This window comes from Nicotiana tomentosiformis, chromosome 9, assembly GCF_000390325.3.
Source record: "Nicotiana tomentosiformis chromosome 9, ASM39032v3, whole genome shotgun sequence".
Lineage (NCBI taxonomy): Eukaryota > Viridiplantae > Streptophyta > Magnoliopsida > Solanales > Solanaceae > Nicotiana > Nicotiana tomentosiformis.
This window is the reverse complement of record NC_090820.1, coordinates 39,754,529-39,773,206: the sequence shown is the minus strand read 5'-3', so window position 1 is coordinate 39,773,206 and position 18,678 is coordinate 39,754,529. Positions and strand designations below refer to the sequence as shown.

At 39.8% G+C, this 18,678-nt stretch overlaps 1 protein-coding gene across 1 annotated transcript; it reads left to right on the top strand.

Moving 5' to 3' along the window:
* Window positions 1-17,107: 17,107 nt before the first annotated feature.
* On the top strand, window positions 17,108-17,746 carry LOC138898638 (uncharacterized). Its single transcript, XM_070184718.1, has one exon. The coding sequence runs from the start codon at window positions 17,108-17,110 to the stop codon at window positions 17,744-17,746; it is 639 nt and encodes a 212-aa protein (XP_070040819.1).
* Window positions 17,747-18,678: the final 932 nt, after the last annotated feature.

Genomic DNA, 18,678 nt, shown 5'->3' with positions numbered 1-18,678 from the left:
CTGGACCTATAGGAGCCCGAGCTCAACCCAAACATGAATCTACAACCCCGGTACCCGCACACATGTGCGCACCCAAAAGCACGTGGCTATCACAATAATTCAGGCAACTAGTGCCTCAACCGAGTTTAAATACGATACTTACCTCAAGCAACTCAAATCACTCCGCTAGCAAGCCCTACCCTCGCGAATCGGCTTCCGAGCACCTCGAATCTATCCATAAACAGTTCGATACAATCAACACAAGCTAAAGGAATCAATTCCATAAGAAAATATCAAGTTCTTAATCAAAAGTTAAAAAGTCATTCGAAAGCCAGCCCCCGGGCCCACATCTCAAAATTCGATAAAAGTCACAAATTCCGGAAGCCCATTCAACCACGAGTCCAACCATACCAAATTTACCAAAATCTAACACCAAATCGACCCCTAAATTCCCAATTTAAACTCTCCAAATTCCTAGCCTTAACTCCCAAACTTATACCTCAAAACCACACAATCTAGGTGGGAAACTCAATGGGGGAACATATTTATTAAATAAATTTAACCACAAGTGACTTACCTCAAGAACCCCTCAAAAATTCTCTCATAAATAACCTAATCCCGAGCTTGAAATGTTTAAAATGAAAAAAATCTCGGAAGCCCTTGAATTTAAACACTATCCAAGCATTTCCGCACTGAGCCTGGGCTCGCACTTGCGCTCCCGTTTTTGCGGAGAAAAACTCAATTCTGTGAAACTCACTTAACATCCAACCAAGCGCACCTGCGGTCCCAGCTTTGCACCTACAGGACTGTATCTGCAAACCATTCCTCACTTCTGCGACTCCTATGCTGCCCGTCCAAATCCGCTTCTGCGGTCGACCTCACGCAAATGCGCATCCGCATCCGCATCTGCGAAAACCTTTCCACGTCTGCGACTCCCAGTGACTTTCCTCCTCTTTGCAGCTGCGCAAGCTTAGCCGCTTCTGCGGCTCCGCACCTGCGGCCAATCCAACCACAGGTGCGATGACATCAGATCTGCAATACCTCAGCATAACACTTAAGCCAAATTAGATCTGTCAACCATCTGAACTCCATCCAACGACCCCAGGACCTCAACCAAACATACCAACAAGTCATAAAAAATGATACGAACTTAGTCGAGCCATCAAATCACATCAAACAATATCAAAACACGAATCGCATCCCAATTCAAACCTATTAAAACTAAGGAAAATTCAACTTCTACAAACAATGATGAAACCTATCAAATCACGTCCGATTGACCTCAAATTGTTCACATAAGTCACAAATAACACCAAGAACCTACTCCAACTCTCGGAACCCCAATCCGAGCCCGGTAACCACAAAGTCCACTCTCGGTCAAACTTCTAAATTTCCAACTTTCGCCATTTCAAGCCTAATTCAACTATAGACATCCAAATCACAATCCGAACATGCTCCTAAGTCCAAAAATTACCCAACGGAGCTAACATAACCATCAAAACTCCATTCCATAGTCCTTTATACATACGTCAATATTCGGTCAACCTTTTTAACTTAAGCTTCCAACCTTAAGACTAAGTGCCTCAGCTCATTCCGAAACCTTTTCGGACCCGAACTAACTACCTCATCAAGTCACATAGAAGTTATAAAGTACAAAATGAGAAATAAATAGGGGAACAGGGCTACAACTCTCAAAACGACCATTCGGGTCATTACACATTGGGAGCGATTTTGGTGAACCATTTTCCTCATGAATCAGGATGTAAGTGATTTCTTCTCATTGCGAGTTAAATACATGAATTATACATGTATTGGAACATGGAAATTGGTGGAAATTGTGAGATTTTGAAGGAAACTGGAAATTGGTATTTTTTTATTCTTACCATGAAATTGGATATGGAATTAGGAATAAATTATATATTTGAGTTCATGGTGTTATGGGTAAAGTTTATCTTCGAAAATCTTCGAAATCCGGGCATGTGGGCCCCAGAGTTGACTTTATTGACTTTTCAAGCGGAGTTGTGAATCATTATAAATTGTTAAATTGTAAGCATTGGAGTATATTTTGATTGATTTGCACGTTGTTTGACTTGTTTCAGAATGTTTGGATTTGAATTGAGGTGTTAGAGAGGTGTTGGAGCCGGTTATTGAACTTCGGAGCAAGGTAAGTCTCTTGTCTAACCTTGTGAGGAGGAAACTACCCCCTATGTGACGTAATTGTTATGTGCTTCTAGTTATGGGTGTTACGTACGCACGAGGTGACGAGAGTCCTTATGTAGCTAAAGCATGTTTATGTCCGGGTAGACTTAGGAATTTATCATGTAATATTTGAATTGTTTGGACTCATTTTTCTAGCTTAACTAATTGAAATTATAATAGAAATTGATTTAGAAACATATATATATATATTAGGTCGAGCTTTATCACCTTGAGTTGTTGGCAAGTTATTCAAGAAACGGTAAATGTTATATTCACTTTTTCCTCCTGCACTGTATCGTAAGTGTGTGTCTCGTACTTTGATAATTTCCTTCCTTTCTTGTGTAGCGGGTCGAACGCCTCAACAATATAATATATGCATCTATGATTTGTGTCGTTCGACCCTCAGCAGTGTACATATTATTCCGGATCGGACCGTGCTACCTCGACATAATCATGCTTTATATCGCTAGTAGTCAGAATCTTCACGAGACTATCCTTCTACCGATGCCCGACTCTTCATATAGTATTTCCCTATCCGTTTTATATTGGCACTTGATATATCTAAGATGTTGAGATAGAAACATGAGACTGAGAGATTTATATCTTTAAAAGAAATTGTTAGAAGATTATGTTATATACGATTTTACCTCATTATTATTGTTGTGCTTTACATCAGCTTATGATTTACCATATTGCTTTATTGGACCTCTAGTAAGTGTCGATATCGACCCCTCATCACTAATTCTTCGGGATTAGGCTAGATACTTACTGGGTACGTGTTGATTTACATACTCTTGCTATACTTGTTGCACTTATTTTGCAGGTACATATATATATATATATATATATATGTTTGCTGATCTTTTGGGCGCAAAGGCACGGCTGTTACGGGGACTGTATGGTAAGCTGCATTCCAGATTACGCATCGCAACCCACAGAGTTTTTATCATACTATTTACTTTATTCCGTCTTACTTACAGTCCAGAAAAATTTTGTATTATTATTGCACTCCCTAGTAAATGCTCATGCACTTGTGACACTGAGTTTTGGATATTCTGTAAATTGTTTATGGTTTTGCCTAGCGATTACACACTTTTCTTACTTTTTTAAATTTAAATTGTAAGTTCCCATGATTTTAAAGCATTGATTTCTTTATCTAATAAGATTCACGATTTTGAAAGTAATAAAATGCATAGTTAAAAGTTGGTAGATTACTGTTGGCTTGCCTGATGGCTACGTTGGGTGGCATCACGACTTATAGTGGGTTTTTGGGTCGTGACATTGGTGATCCGTGACACTCTCTCATAGCCAATGAGAGCACGCCATGTCACTCTCCTCTCTCACTCACAGAACAAGCACAAAGTCATCTCGGCTATTCATTTTTTGATCAATGGCCACGATTTTTGCTCTATTTTCTCTTTAAGTATTAAACACTCAGACCGTTTAATCATGTTTGTTGGTTTACCGTTGGATTACAGGAAACCAACGAACACCAAAATTCCGCCCTAAAAATCTTTAATCCCTGATTTATTAGGGTCGTTGATCTAATGATCCAATGGCCCAAGTTAGATCTCTCAACTTCAACCTAGAGACCAACCAAACTCCCCCTAAACCATGATCATTTCACTCAAACGCCCAACCGCCTCCTTTCCATTTTTTCTCTTCTTTCTCTCATCTGTTTGCCTCCATCAATCACAAAAACCTTGCACAAATCCGTACAAGGTCAACAAATCAACCATGAAATCACCCTCTCTTGTTTCCCTAGCTAGAATCCCATTGTTATTTCCTTTTTTATTCACTGAATCTGTATCACCAGAGTTCAATCTTTCAAACTCGAAACACCATTCTCTCAAACTCAAACTGAATCTGTATCACCATATTTCAAATGAACCTCATAGCTCTTAGTGGTATGTAATAGTCCTTATCCTTGCATGTTGCATCTCTGTAGCTTGTGAGTATTTGAAGTTGAACTTATATTCTGATAACTATGATTGAATGAATATGAAGGTGTTAAGTTTATATCCTTTAAACCTTGAACAGGAACTCTAAGTGTTTATATGCCATCTTCCTTATTTATGCTTGTTAGACTGTTGCTACTATGATTAATGGTAGGCTATAATCTCATATTTTAGTCGATTATTACATTCAAATTTACTGCACTTTAATTGAGTTTGAGCGTTAATTACCAGTATTTTGCACTAATTGTGTATTTTATGCTTTGTAGGAGGATTCCAAGCTATGTAAATGTTATGGAACTATTTTGAGTGATGTGGAGCTTTGAAGTCTGAGTAAAAGTCTAAGAAATTAAAGACGGGATCGCGTTTGGGGGTTGAGAACCACGTCCGGGTAGCTAAAAAGCAAGAAAAGTCCGTACTAAGAGAAAGTTTCATAACTGCGACGCGTGGGTCGCCGCGCTAGGCCAATTTTCCTGCAGTCTGCCAGAATCAACTCTCTGACCTTCCCCACTAATGCCCCCACATGGTGCATCGCCCTATGTGGCTCGCCTGTGCATTTTTACAGAGTATTTTCCTATTTTGCGTGGGAGAATGTGTTTTCGTCATGGACTTTTTGACACATCTTAGACCTAAAGAAGCCAAGGAGAAGGTAGAGAAGCAAAAGCATAAGGGATTCATCATTCAATCCTCACTCAAGACAAAAGTTTGGATCGTTTTATGTTTTCCTTTAACTTAAACTTTGTTATGATGAATTACTCCATATCCATAGAGTAGTTCTCTTTAGGGTTTGATAAATTTGGTGACTTGATACTTGTTTGTGGATAATTAACTCTATTTTTTATGCATTGAATCATTTTTGATGTTTTAACTATTGCATCTATATTCACTTGTTCTTGTAATCGAGAGAGACATAACTTGTGATATTGTTGCATTATATTTCATTTGTTGAAGTCATTAATTCTTCTTAGTAATCAGAAGAGGCTAGTTGAATTATTGATTAAACTTAGTTAGGAGGATAATCGAGAGAGGCTCTCCTAAAGACCAATCCACTACGAATTCTTGTATATCTTCGCGTGCTTAAAATTGGTTCATCTTGTAAGGTTAAGACTTAATCGAGAGAGGAGTTTCCACTAATAAATTGAACTAATAACCAAGTAAATTCGAGAGACTCACTTGAACATTAGAAGTGAATAATCTAGAGTAAAATCCCAAACATTTATCTTGCACCTATCCTATCAACCCTATTTTCTCCCAATTGATAACTTTCTTTGCTTAATACCTGCGTTGATTGCCATCAATAGATAGTTTAGACTCTTAGTTAATTTTACTTTAAATCACATAAATATCCATGTGATACATGTTTGCTTTGGTAATTTAGTATAGACTATATGTTTTTATGTTAGGAGGGAAAATATATTTTGTGGTGGGCTATGCTATAATATTTAGTTTACATTGAAAGGGCCTAATTGGCATTTAAACCCGTAAGGAAAATATGTGGTTAGTGTTTAAGGGTATTTGGGAGCAAAGTTCGACTATAGGTTGGGTTGCCCTCCCCGATACAAGCAATGCCCTGGGCCTTGAGTCCCTTGGGAACTTTGAAGTATTGGGGATCCAAATGGAGCATCAACCTTAGGTGGAGCTTCCTCCTTAGCCTTAATTCATTGACGCATTTAGTTCTTTGGGGGTTTAGTGTTTAATGACAAGTAAAGGTTTTCAATGTGAATTATTTGCTAAGTAGAACCACCACATTAATATAGTTTCCCACAATATTGATTATTTTCTTGTTTCAATTATTTGTCTATATACCTGTCATGTGTATTTGAATATGCTGAGAATGTGGGAATGTTTCTAATGACCTTCTTTTATTTTTTGGGCATTTATACATTTGGGCCTGCTGAATTCCTGAGGAACTCAGGCCTGAACCAGCTTTGCTGCATCTTTGAAGAGTTCAGTCTTGCTATAGAAGCGCCTCTCAAATTGCTGGGCCTACCTTATTGAGGCTCAATCATTAGAGTCCAGTCCTCTCTCCCTACTTATTTTGCTATTGTTCATTATTTCCATAACTTAGTTTACTGGCTTCATTATCTTTCGCCAACTGCCTTAGTTATCTTATCACATTTTCATTATCATGTATTAACACTCATATATTAGATTATGTACTTTACTTTCATGCTCTAGTATTACATAAAACTTAGGCAAACCTTAATTAATATAGGACTTAAAAGGAAATAGCTAGTAATTAATCTTCGCCTCCTATTAATTATAAGTTTTCATCTTGCACACTCACTTTTCTTAAAGGTGTCACGACCCAACAGGAGGGTCATGACTAACACCCGGGCCATACTTGCCGAGCACTAACGTACATTTTATCTAACCTTCCTTATTATCTTTAAGGGCCGACGAGATCAATATAAATGGTAGACATGGATCATGAACAACCAACAATGAAAGATAATGGCATGAACATACATAACATGGGACGAAAAGACTGTCAAGAAACTATATATAAGGTACGAGCTACCACGCTGCCATGAAATACTATACAACAAAAATCAGTTGACAATGCATTCCAAACCATACATGAGTCGACACCTATCTATGAGCCTCTAAAGGAACATAAGTGCTGCAATATTTCCGGAACATGGCCCCGACATACCCATAATATCTATAACAAAAATGCATACCAAGACCACGGCAAGTCCGGAGAAGGGATCTCGCTAATAACCGTTGAACTGGGCAGCCTACTATGGTGGGGGAGCTGCGTCTACCCATCTATCAGGACCTACAGCATGACATGCAGCGTCCATAAATAAAAAGGACGTCAGTACAAATAAAGTACTGAGTATGTAAGGCAGGAAAACATAAGTAAGAACAGTAGTGTAAACAGGGATAAAGAATATACAACCTGTGACATCTGGGTACCTAAGAGGGATACTGACATGAAATGCATGATACATACATATATATATATCATCATCATATCGTACCCGACCGTAATAGGCTCAGTAAAACGTACCTGGCCATCATAAGGCTTGGTATAATTGTACCCAGCCATGTGGATCTCGGTAAAACCCAACTGATCAGTGGTTGCACAATATGTGTCGTACCTGGCCGACTATAGCGTGGCTCGGTAGAGTAAAATAGATACATATATATATATATGATGCATACTAGACTCATTGGAATCACATTTTGAACCTTTCAGAGTGACGTAAGGTCGGTATCCTCCGTACACGTTATTAGGATTAACTCTTCATCAAGAATCTTATAAGAATCAGAAAGTACCAACAACATTGATAACATAAGAATAAGAGAAGTAACATCAACATCAATCGTTCCATAAGAAGGGCAACAATGTAAGTATTGCTAGCTTCTAAGAGTAGAGTATCTTTGGAAGCTCGTTCATTACATTATGTACAATCGGAGTCGTGCAAAAGAATGAAGGGGATATCCTCACATACCTTGTATATACTGCCCAACCTCAAGCTATGCAACTGTCACGACTCCTTAGTCTATGACACTATTGTTATCGTTTAAGCGTCGCAACTATTATATATCGATCACAACCTATTTTACGATGAAACGGACAGTACCTACCCTATTTATATGACTTTTCACAAGTCAATACAATCACCAAACAGCCCAAACAACATCAACAATAATCATATTGAGCCTCCCAAAATAGTCCACCAACCAACAACATTACTATCAAGCCTTTCGATATATATTTCACAAGTTCTAACTTCAACGACTTAGCCGCAACTTGGATAATCTTAAATACATGTAGAGTAAGAGGTTACTTACCTTTAAACAGAAATAACAACTCCAATTTTACCTTAATTTTCCACGCAATATCCCTCCAATGCTTCCACAAGAACAAGGAAGCGAAACTAGCAATTAATTCGGGTGTTTTGGCACTAGAATTACTTTAGAAGACTTGAAATCACCTAGGGTTGATATTAAAAACTTGAGGGAGTATTTACAGAACATAAAACACTTAAAATAACCTCCCACATGATCTGGAAAAACACAAAAATCAGCAACAACAAGAAGAACAAGAAACTTACTAGTGACACGGGATTCCCGACACTTGATTTGTGTTGTTTGCCCTTTGTTTGGGTCTTGGATCATGAGAGAACCTTGAGAGAGAGTCTTTAGGGTTCTAAGGTCTGAATATACTGAAAAGGAATGACTTAAAACTGGGTTGAGGCATCTTATATATATATCCATATGTCTTAAACTGCCTATGTGGGCCCCATAGAGAGCTGCTTGGCGCAGTCTCGCGAAAACGCGAATATTTCTCTATTCCGAGATTGTATCGACAAACGGTTTAATGCGTTGGAAACTAGACTCATAGATATTCAATTTTGTGGGTATATCACTCCATAATTCCAAGTACATTGGGATAAAAATGAAGTAACATTTGACCTAAAGTTTTAGTAAAATTATAAACGTAAGTTGCGACAATATTTGTCGACTTTTGTTTCATAACTCGCTTGACTTCAAGACTTATGATACGGATATTATATGATTCAAATACATTAAAACATGACCTCTTGGTAAAATTAAGCACCTCTAGTTTTACCCGAAAATACGGGTTACAACATCCTTGATTCGTTTAACTTCTAATACTTGTTAACCACTCGTATACACCCTTGTATCGTTAAGACCAATAGGATTAACTTCTTATCATCTCAAAGATATCTCTTCTCAAATTTACATCGACTAACTTACAGCGTGATCTAAGGTACGCGGATTTGGGTTGTAACAAAAGCTTTTGAAGCTCAGGTCTTTAATCAAAACGGCAACCCATTTTCAATGACAAAATTAGGAAAGAATCACTTATTTTCACTAACAAGGAATGAAAACAAATTTTCATAAAAGGGAGTAACGAACGATCACCCAAACAAATTTTCAAAGACTCGCCTTCTTCAGAATTCTAAGAAAAATCAAGGTACATTTGGAGTCGCTGTTCTTATGTATATTTTCTGGAAAAATTGTACAAGCATTTATTTTCTTCAAAGATAATCACTTTCTTGACTTAATAATGACTAGCCTTAAAATCGAGACCACTTTCAAAACTTTCTTAACCTTTAATAACTCTTTTATAATCCTACACCCTTTCTATATCTTATATGTACTCCTTTTAACATGTAGTAAACCATGCCTTAGTATTAATTAAGCATAGTATAAATAACTGAGCCCTTAAAATTAGTCTAAGTCCTATGGAGCTACCTCAGGTAGATTTTAAGGGGTGCCTAACCCCCTTTTCCTTAGAAGAACAAAAACCCTTACCCATAATCTCCCCGATTTGCGGACCCATAATGAACATAACTTAGTAATTAAATAGGTACCCTAGTATACCTTTAAATATTAGGTGATGACTCTCTTTCATCAATAACAGAGAAACCACAAGTTGAATCCTGTCTTGACTAGTGCAAAATAGGGTGCAACAACATGGCGACTCTGTTGGGCATAAGCACACTTAGGTTTTGACCTTAACAGACTTAGATTAATTTGGCATCTAGATTTATTTATACCTTGCTTTGATTATAGTTTAAATTGCAATTACATGCTTACATGTTTTATTTGCTCTTTATAATTATTTTCTCTTTATGATCACCATGCTTATTGTTGATACACCCATTGTTTGTTACTGCTTTATATACACTGTCATCACATTCCTTCCAATACAGTCTTGGCCGTACACTATCACACACAATGGCACGCGAGGGTTGTCTTTTACACCCCTCTGAACCTTCTTTTCAAAAATCTCTAGTTTTAAAGAATGGCTTTGTCAGGTAAACTGACATAACTTCCCACAACTTTCAGTCCAATTCAAAAATAGGAAATACTCTACTCTAGTAAAATAGTCCATACTGCATAAACCTTAGGTGAGTCGGTCCTTGGTACCGACATACAATTAGGAAGCCACCTTGATGTCAATGGGTCATGCACCCAACAACAAAATTTCTATGGAAAGACAAACAAACATGACAAGACACTTAAGGATCCGAATCAAACACTTACCCAAATATCTTTCTTTTACCAACCTTAGAAAAATGGAAATCAACCAAAAATTCTCTGAAATCAGCATGGTAATGGGAGCACCACATACGTTGAAATAGTGATGGAAGAATATTCGTCGGTAACACGAGATGAGGTTTGAACACACCTAGGGGCATCAACGGCATTGACGAACATCCGAGCAGACATGGTGCTCACTCGCCTATTGATAGAGTTTTGGGATCCAACTAAGGTGGTATTCAAATTTGCCGACTATGAGCTGGTACCGACATTGGAAGAAGTCACAAGTTTCACGGAGCTGTCGTTTAACGAAAGAAAGCCAGTATTGCCAGTTACTATGCCCGGTTATCGGTTCTTAGATTCTCTGGGTCTTAACAACATTAGAAGCCTTAGAAGTATAAATGATGGATGGGTGAGCCTCGGCTAGATGTTCGATAGATTTTGGCACCATGAAAGCTACAAATGGTATTCAACAGAGTTTCAATGTGACAAGGCGATGTGGGAGAGTCTCCAGCCTATCATTTTTGCAATGGCACTGTTGGGATTATTGGTCTTCCCGCAGCGAAGGGGTCGTATCAACATCAACTTGTTACCACTGGTCCTGGCGACCTTCCGCGAAAATCTTCAAGCTACCTTGGTGCCAATGGTGTTGATTGTGATGCTGAGATCTTTGTTTGGTTGTGCACAAGGGTATGATTTCTTTAAGGGTTGTAACTTCCTATTTCAGATCTGGGCTACTGAACACTTCTTCCAGCGAGAGGCCACTATCGACTACTTTATGGGTGTCAGTAATATGATCCGCATCCACAATGAAAGAATGGGGTAGTGGATCTCCCCACATGGCTAAGAAGAATGGAGGGAAACATTGGCCAATCTGATAGAAGAACAGATCAACTAGAAACTCTCTTGGTTAGGTGGAAGGGCAATCTTGAGGATTTCTCAGAAGTACTTTATTGAGTTGATTGGACCGGAAGGCATTCATCCATACTCACCCCTGCAGGTCCTCAGACAATTCAGGATGATCAAGATGTGCCTCTATGGACAAGGACGACGTTGTACGAGGATGAGTACAATGGCCAGATTCTAATTCCTAGGATAAAGAGACTACAAGAAGATTGGAATGACCTGGTAAAAATACATATGGGTCAAAACTCATGGTTTACTCCCGAGTTTTACTTCTGGATTAATGAAGAAGAACTCGCCCGCCTAAGCAGAGAGGGTATAGCTTGGTTAGAGGACGCATTGGTTGCTTTGTAGATTTACCATGAGATCTTGCCACATTACTTGGTGACCACTTCAATGCATCGGCGGGTAGTGGAGTGCATATAGATAGAGTCAAGCACAGAGCTAGAAGAAGATCCAGAGGAGGAGTCTGAATTCAATGATGATGAGGATGAGTTTGAGGAAGACCCGAAGGAGGATCCGAAAGAGGAGCCAAAAGAAGAGAAGGGCACAGGAAACGACTCAGGCGATGGTTATTAGAGTTTGTTGATTTCCCCTCTTTCCTACTTTGTACTTTTACCCCTAGTTTTCTCTTTTACTTTCCTAAAGGGCGAGTTGTCCAAGCCCATGCAGTTCTATGAAACAATGATGTAACCCCTATTCCCACTTGTATCAGTCCAAATTATTAATGAAAGCAAATTGCTTCAAATCAAAATGTGTCAAATCAAAATGTCTGTCAAATATCCGTGAACTAGGCCTACCTACGACAATGAGAGGTCCCTGCGAATTCTAGGAATGTGCTAGCTATAATACATGAATTATCTGCTTTGTGTGATTTCCTGCTCATATAAATGAAGAAACTGACTCTTGTTACTTTTCTTTTCTTTCTTCTTATTTTTCTTTTACTTTATCATTATCCCTAAAAAGAAAAGAAAATTGGTTTGTGTCGACCAAAACTGGCAGAACCACCATGCAATCTAAGGTTATAGGGAAACATGTCAGTTGCAGAAGAATGATGAACACGTGGCAAGGATGGCCCAGGAAATGGAGTCCTTAAGGGAGGAGGTACAACATATCAGAGAACTGGCACACCTGGCCATGACAACACTTCCTCAGCCACCTAGATTCCCTTCTTTGGATTCACTTACAGATCACTTTCCTTTTACATCACGCCAAAATAATAACACCCCAAATTCAACTCCCACCACTTAAGTCATACCTCCAGTAACCCCCGCTAACCCACTAAATCCCCCTATTCACACTCCTTACGTACCATAATACACTCAGATATCATAGAGCCCGCCTATTACCACTAATGCAACTGCCTATTCTCGTGCCGAAGTCACTTTCACCACTAACCAATACATACTTGTGGCACATATAACCACCCCTGAGCGGTACGTTCTCCCTATATATGCCATTTCTGAACCTACCTTTATAGCACATGTCACGGTCAGAGTTCTTTATGAGATTGACTGATACGCCGAGATGGAGAGAGAAGCCAGGCATAAGGAAGAAGTGTCAGTATCAGAGCAGTTGTTGAGAAGGAAAATGAAAAGCCTCCAAGTGCGAGACAGTGAAAGTTTGGACTATGAGAACCTGTGTATTCATCCAGATGTGGATATGCCAACAGGTTACAGACCCCTAAAGTTTGATATCTTTGATGGGACGGGGGGACCCTCACACACATTTGAGGGAATATTGTGACAAGTTGGTAGGAGTGGAAAGGAACGAGAAGCTAAGAATGGAATTATTTATAAGAAGTTTGATGGGAGAAGCACTCACCTGGCCCGACAAGACCCGCAAAATTGGACAACGTGGAAAGATATGGTGGAGGACTTCATGAGTCATTTTCGATTCAAGACAGAGATCACTCTTGATCAGTTCGTACTAGTGAATATGCAAAAACAACCATCTGAGTCGTTCCAAGAATATACACAATGGTGGAGGTCGGAGGCTGCCAGGACACAACCTCCGCTGGATGACAGTGAACTAAGCAAATATTTGTTAGAGACTAAGAGGGAATATACTTTGAAAAGATGATGGGAATGATGGGTCAAAAGTTCCCCGAGCAGGTCAAGATGAGATATTTCTTAGAAAATGGCATAAAATCTGGTAAAGTTCAATCCATGGCAGCACTACAAGCAGCCAGCAAGGCCATCCAGTCAGGGTCAATCGGTAGCTGAAAGAAGAAGAAAGAGGAGGTCTCAGCAGTCGTCCCTTACTACTAACCCAACCCACCTCATGGAAGCACCTCTTATTCCTTAAACAACCACTCACCACCACCCACCTATGCTCCAGTATATAATACCTAACAATATTACCACCCTTAACCACAATACAATCCTCCTCGATCCAATAACAACCAAAACCCACAACGGCCATATGCTTCTTTCCAAATCACTACTCATCAAAACTGACATGTTTATGCACCAAACCCTCGTCCCAACTTTGAAGAAAGGGGTCCCAGAACTTATACCCTGATTGCTGGGCCTCTGGCCCAATTGTTCGAAAGGTTGAGAAGAGAAGGATTGATACACCCGATCGAGGGAAGGGTTCCTGAACATCCCTCCAAATATTTTGATGCCACTAAGAGATGCGTGTATCATTCCAATGTACCTGGGCACAATACTAAAGACTGTTTCAAGTTGAAAAATGAAATTGAAACCCTGATCAAGAGCGGAGCCATTCATTACACTCTGGCACCACCTAATCTGAATCGTAACCCACTGCCAAATCATTGAAACCATGGAGGTAACATGATCACATTAGATGAAGAATATGACCTGAAGGGAACAATTGTCACCATAGGAAATGTAGAAGCCGCAAGGATCCCTCCTTAAAAGACTCTAATCACTATAGTACAACTAAGGCTTGCCGTGACAGTTCAAACCTATCCACGGCAACCTGCCGATGCTACTCGAGATGAAGAAGATCGGAAGTACAAAACCACCCCATAAACGTACCAGCAAAAGGGAAAGGCCAAAATGACAGACTTTGTCGCAGCCCATGATATAACTAGGTGTGGGAGATGCTACACCCCTGAAGATGTTAATCGAGGAAACCCGGGGAGAGAACAAATTCCAAGGAGGAACATAACAGATTAGAAGCCGCTGAGTTTCGGAAAAGAATGTCAAGCAAAGAGTATTCTGTGGAAGAGCAGTTGAAGAAAACTCCATCACAGATATCTATCATGGATCTATTAATGAGCTCTGACAGTCAGAATGACGCTTTGTTGAAAGTACTAAGTGGGGTAGGTACACAAAGTAACACCACTAGCGAGGTGTTGGCCGCGACAATTGGGAAAATGGTCGAAGCAAACATGATCACTTTCAGAAAATACAAACTTCCTGTTGAAGGCGCAAGTCACAACAAGGCTCTTCACATCACTGTCAAATGAGGGGACAAAGTGGTATCTTGGGTGCTGGTCGATGGAGGATCAGGAGTCAACATTTGTCCTCTCTCCACCCTACGGGAGTTGGGAATTCATTTGAAGGAAGTCAAAGAAAGCCACATAAGGGTGAGAGCCTTTGAAGGTTCACAAAAATATGTTGTTGGAGAAATTTATCTAGCTTTGCAAATCAGGCAGGTCGATTTTTCGATGTTTTTCCAAGTGATGGACATCTCCTATTCCTACAACTTATTGCTTGGTAGGCCCTGGATACATATGGCAGGAGTCGTGCTATCTACTTTGCAGTAATGCATAAAATTCGAGTGGGGATGCCAAAAGATCGTAGTTCACGGTGAGTGGGGTCACTCAGCCTATTTGGAGTATGTAGTCCCATTCATTGAAAGGGTGGACAGAGTTGCCTTCCACGCTGTGGAAATCATGCACACTATTGAGATGGAGAAGACTAAACAAAATTTGGGAATGCAGTAGTCGTATAGATCCAAGACGGCTATGAGGGAGATGATGAATGTTTATACAAGCCATGAACAGGGTTGGGAACCAAGTCAAATGGAATCACATAGCCAATTGAACACAATGGGTAGAAAGTAAGGGCTCGCATAGGATATTAGCTTCCGGAAGGGAAAGCTCGCACCGTTAGCTCCAGAAAAAGGTTTTTTTGCCAGAGCATGTTGGAAGTCCGAGATAGAGTTCAGTACTTGAAGACGATATCATCGACGGGATGGGAAAGTTCTTCGTGAATATGATTGAAGAATGTTGTGAAGGAACTAACATCAAGACACCCATTATCAGGGATGTCAAACTAGGGGAAGAGCTGTAGAATTGGACCTCCAGTCCATCTTTGGTACGCCGGGTCTTGGTAGTATGGAGCTGTAAAAGTTTTCTTTTGAAAAGAGTACGGTCAATTAAGGCATGTACCGTGTCTGCACCCTTTTGTCATTTGCCTCTTGTGAACGCTTAAAACGTTCCCCTTTTGATGAAATAAAAGAATCATTTTCCTAAATATTGCAACTTTGTTTTATTGCTTTATTTATACCTAGTTTTTCTTTTCAGTAATCAAACCGATAAAAAACCATGTTACACGATTATGACATGTAATGAAACCGCTGAGCGCAACGACCTTGATTACGAGGAATATGATGAGAGTATGATTCCAGACAATCTCCCGTAGGATATCGAACAACTGGAGAGTCAGAAAAGGCTAATCTAGAAGAAACTGAAGTGATCAATCTTGGAAGCGAAGAAGATATAAAAGAAACCAGAATCATCATTTACCCAAAAGCCGAGTATAAGGAAAACATGATTGAGCTCCTCCAACAGTATGTCGACGTGTTCGCATGGTCCTATAATGACATGCCAGGATTAAGCACCGACATTGTCTTGCATCGACTACCCACTGACCCTACCAGACCGCCGGTCAAGAAGAAACCCAGAAAGTTCAAACCTGATTTAAGTCTGATGTTAAAAGAAGAAGTGGCCAAATAGATATAAGACAATATAGTAAGGGTCACTAACTATCCAAGCTGGTTGGCAAACATCGTCCCAGTGCCAAATATCCACATCCTCATCGACAATTGTGCAAACCATGAACTGCAATCGTTTGTGGATTGTTTAGATGGATACCATCAAATCTTAATGCACGAGGAAGACGCAGAGAAGACATCTTTCACCATGCCTTGGGAGTATATTATTATAGAGTTATGTTATTCGGACTCAAGAATGCCGGTTCCATCTACATGAGGGTCATGACGACCCTCTTTCATGATATGACCCATAAGATGATTGAAATGTATGTGGATGTTGTCATCATAAAGTCTCAAAAGAGTTCAAAACACTTGGACGACTTGAGGAAGTTTTTCGAGCGCCTACGAAAGTACAGTTTGAAGTGAACCCAGCAAAGTGTATGTTCGGAGTCCCCACTGGGAAACTATTAGGTTTCATTGTAAGTAGGAAGGGGATAGAACAAGATCCATCAAAAGTCAAGGCCATCCCGGAATTACCGTGACCAATGAGCAAGAAAGATGTCATGAGTTCCTGGGCAAACTGAATTACATCAGTCGTTTCATTGCCCAGTCCACTGTAATCTGTGAACCCATTTTCAAGCTGCTAAAGAAGGATGCTGCCACGAAATGGACAGAGGAGTGCCAGAAAGCCTTCGACAGAATCAAAGAGTATCTTTCAAACCCGCCAGTGTTGGTTCCCCCCGAACTAGGGAAACTATTGTTGCTCTATTTGTCAGTCTTGGACAATGACTTCGGTTGTGTGTTGGGGCAGCATGACGAAACTGGGAGAAAGGAGCAATCCATGTACTACTTAAGCAATAAACTCACACCATGTGAGGCCAAGTATACCCTGATAGAACACACTTGCTGTGCTCTGACTTGAATTGCTCAAAAGCTAAGGCATTACATGTCGGCATACACTACATATCTGATATCTCGACTCGATCCGCTCAAGTGTATTTATCAGAATCCAATGCTTACCAGAAAGCTAGCTAAATGGCAAATTCTCCTCAACAAATTTGACATTATGCACATAAATCAAAAGGCTATCAAATGGAAAGCTTTAGCCAACCCCCTCGCCGAGAATCCAGTGGATGGAAATTACGAACCGCTTGCCATGTATTTTCCCTGATGAAGAAGTGTTATTTGCCAGGGAGGATATTGTAGAATCATACCCCATGTGGAGAATGTTCTTAGATGGAGTAGCAAACTTCAAAGGAGTCGGGATTGGGGCAGTCCTGATTTTGGAATCTGGAAAACACTACCCACCATCGACAAAGATAAGATTTCCTAGTACCAATAATATGGTTGAATACGAAGCATTCATCCTTGGAATCAGAATGGCAGTTGACATGAACATCAAAGAACTTTTGGTCATAGGAGATTCCGATTTATTGATACACCAAGTCCAAGGAGAATGGTTCACCAAGAATGTCAAGATATTGTCGTACCTGCATTGCATGAAGGAGCCGTGCATGAAGTTCATAAAGATTGAGTTCAAGCACGTCCCAAGAATTCAGAACGAGTTTGCCGACGCCCTTGCAACCTTATCATCTATGATTCAACATCCAGAGAAGAACTACATCGACCCTATCGAGGTAGAGATCAGGGATCAACATGACTATTGCTTCCATGTGAATGAAGAACCATATGGTAAACCATGGTATCACGACATCAAGAAATTTCTTGCAACCCAGGAGTACCCAAAGAATGCTACTAATGGTCAAAAGTGACCCCTCAAGAGGTTAGCAAACCACTTTTTCCTCAATGGGGAAGTCTTGTACAGGAGGACCCTGATCAAGGCCATACCTACACCACTAAAGAGTAGAGAGGATGGTCGATGCAGATTTACCGAACGAGGTCGGGATCGATTTTCACAGGGAGTTAATTTAGCTTGGAGTTGGGTATCTAACGCGTGTTGTTCCTAATTGCACTTCCAAACATTGTTGCAATTGATTCTATTCTAATTTTATACTATTGTATGTTGAGTATAAGCTACGTACAATATTTTTAGTGAAAATTTTAAAGTGTTAAAAAGGCACTAGGGAAGTGACTTCCGCCTAGGTAAGTATCTAATGGGTATCAAGAATCTATGACAAGCTTGTTATGATTGGGGTCATGATATAACCATCACACATAAGTGCTCACTCTATACCTCTCGGTAGTTTGAGTGACTCTTCCCGATTTGGCTTTCTCAAGCCCAAATGGGTGTTCATACAATACAAGTGAAATTGGTCAAGTCGGGTATTACTATCTCTAGGTTTAACCTTTTAATTGGGGCTATCAATCTCTTGAGTTCACCCCAATTCCTTGTTAGCCTAATATTCCTAGACTTAGTTCCTCTTTCTCCAGAAGAGCCTAAGTCATAAAGGCATGAATCAGTGTTTGCAACCACTAATTCTATAATTTTAGCATGAATTAGGCTAAATATCACTAACCCATAAATAATTAAGCCCTAAAATTCAAGACCCATTAAATACCCGCACTAGGGTTGGGTCACAACCCTAGCTATGGGGTCTAGCTACTCATAATAACAGCAGAAATCAAAGATAACGATGAAATATAGCCATAATATTAAAGTATAAGATGAAAATCTAAAGTTTGGTAAATCTACTCAAAAATTGCCCAAAGAGGAAAACACCAGTCATTCACGTGCTTTGCTAAA

What these genes read in the sequence shown, in the direction of transcription:
- LOC138898638 (XM_070184718.1), top strand. Translation starts at nt 17,108, where the DNA reads ATGGAAATTACGAACCGCTTGCCATGTATTTTCCCTGATGAAGAAGTG.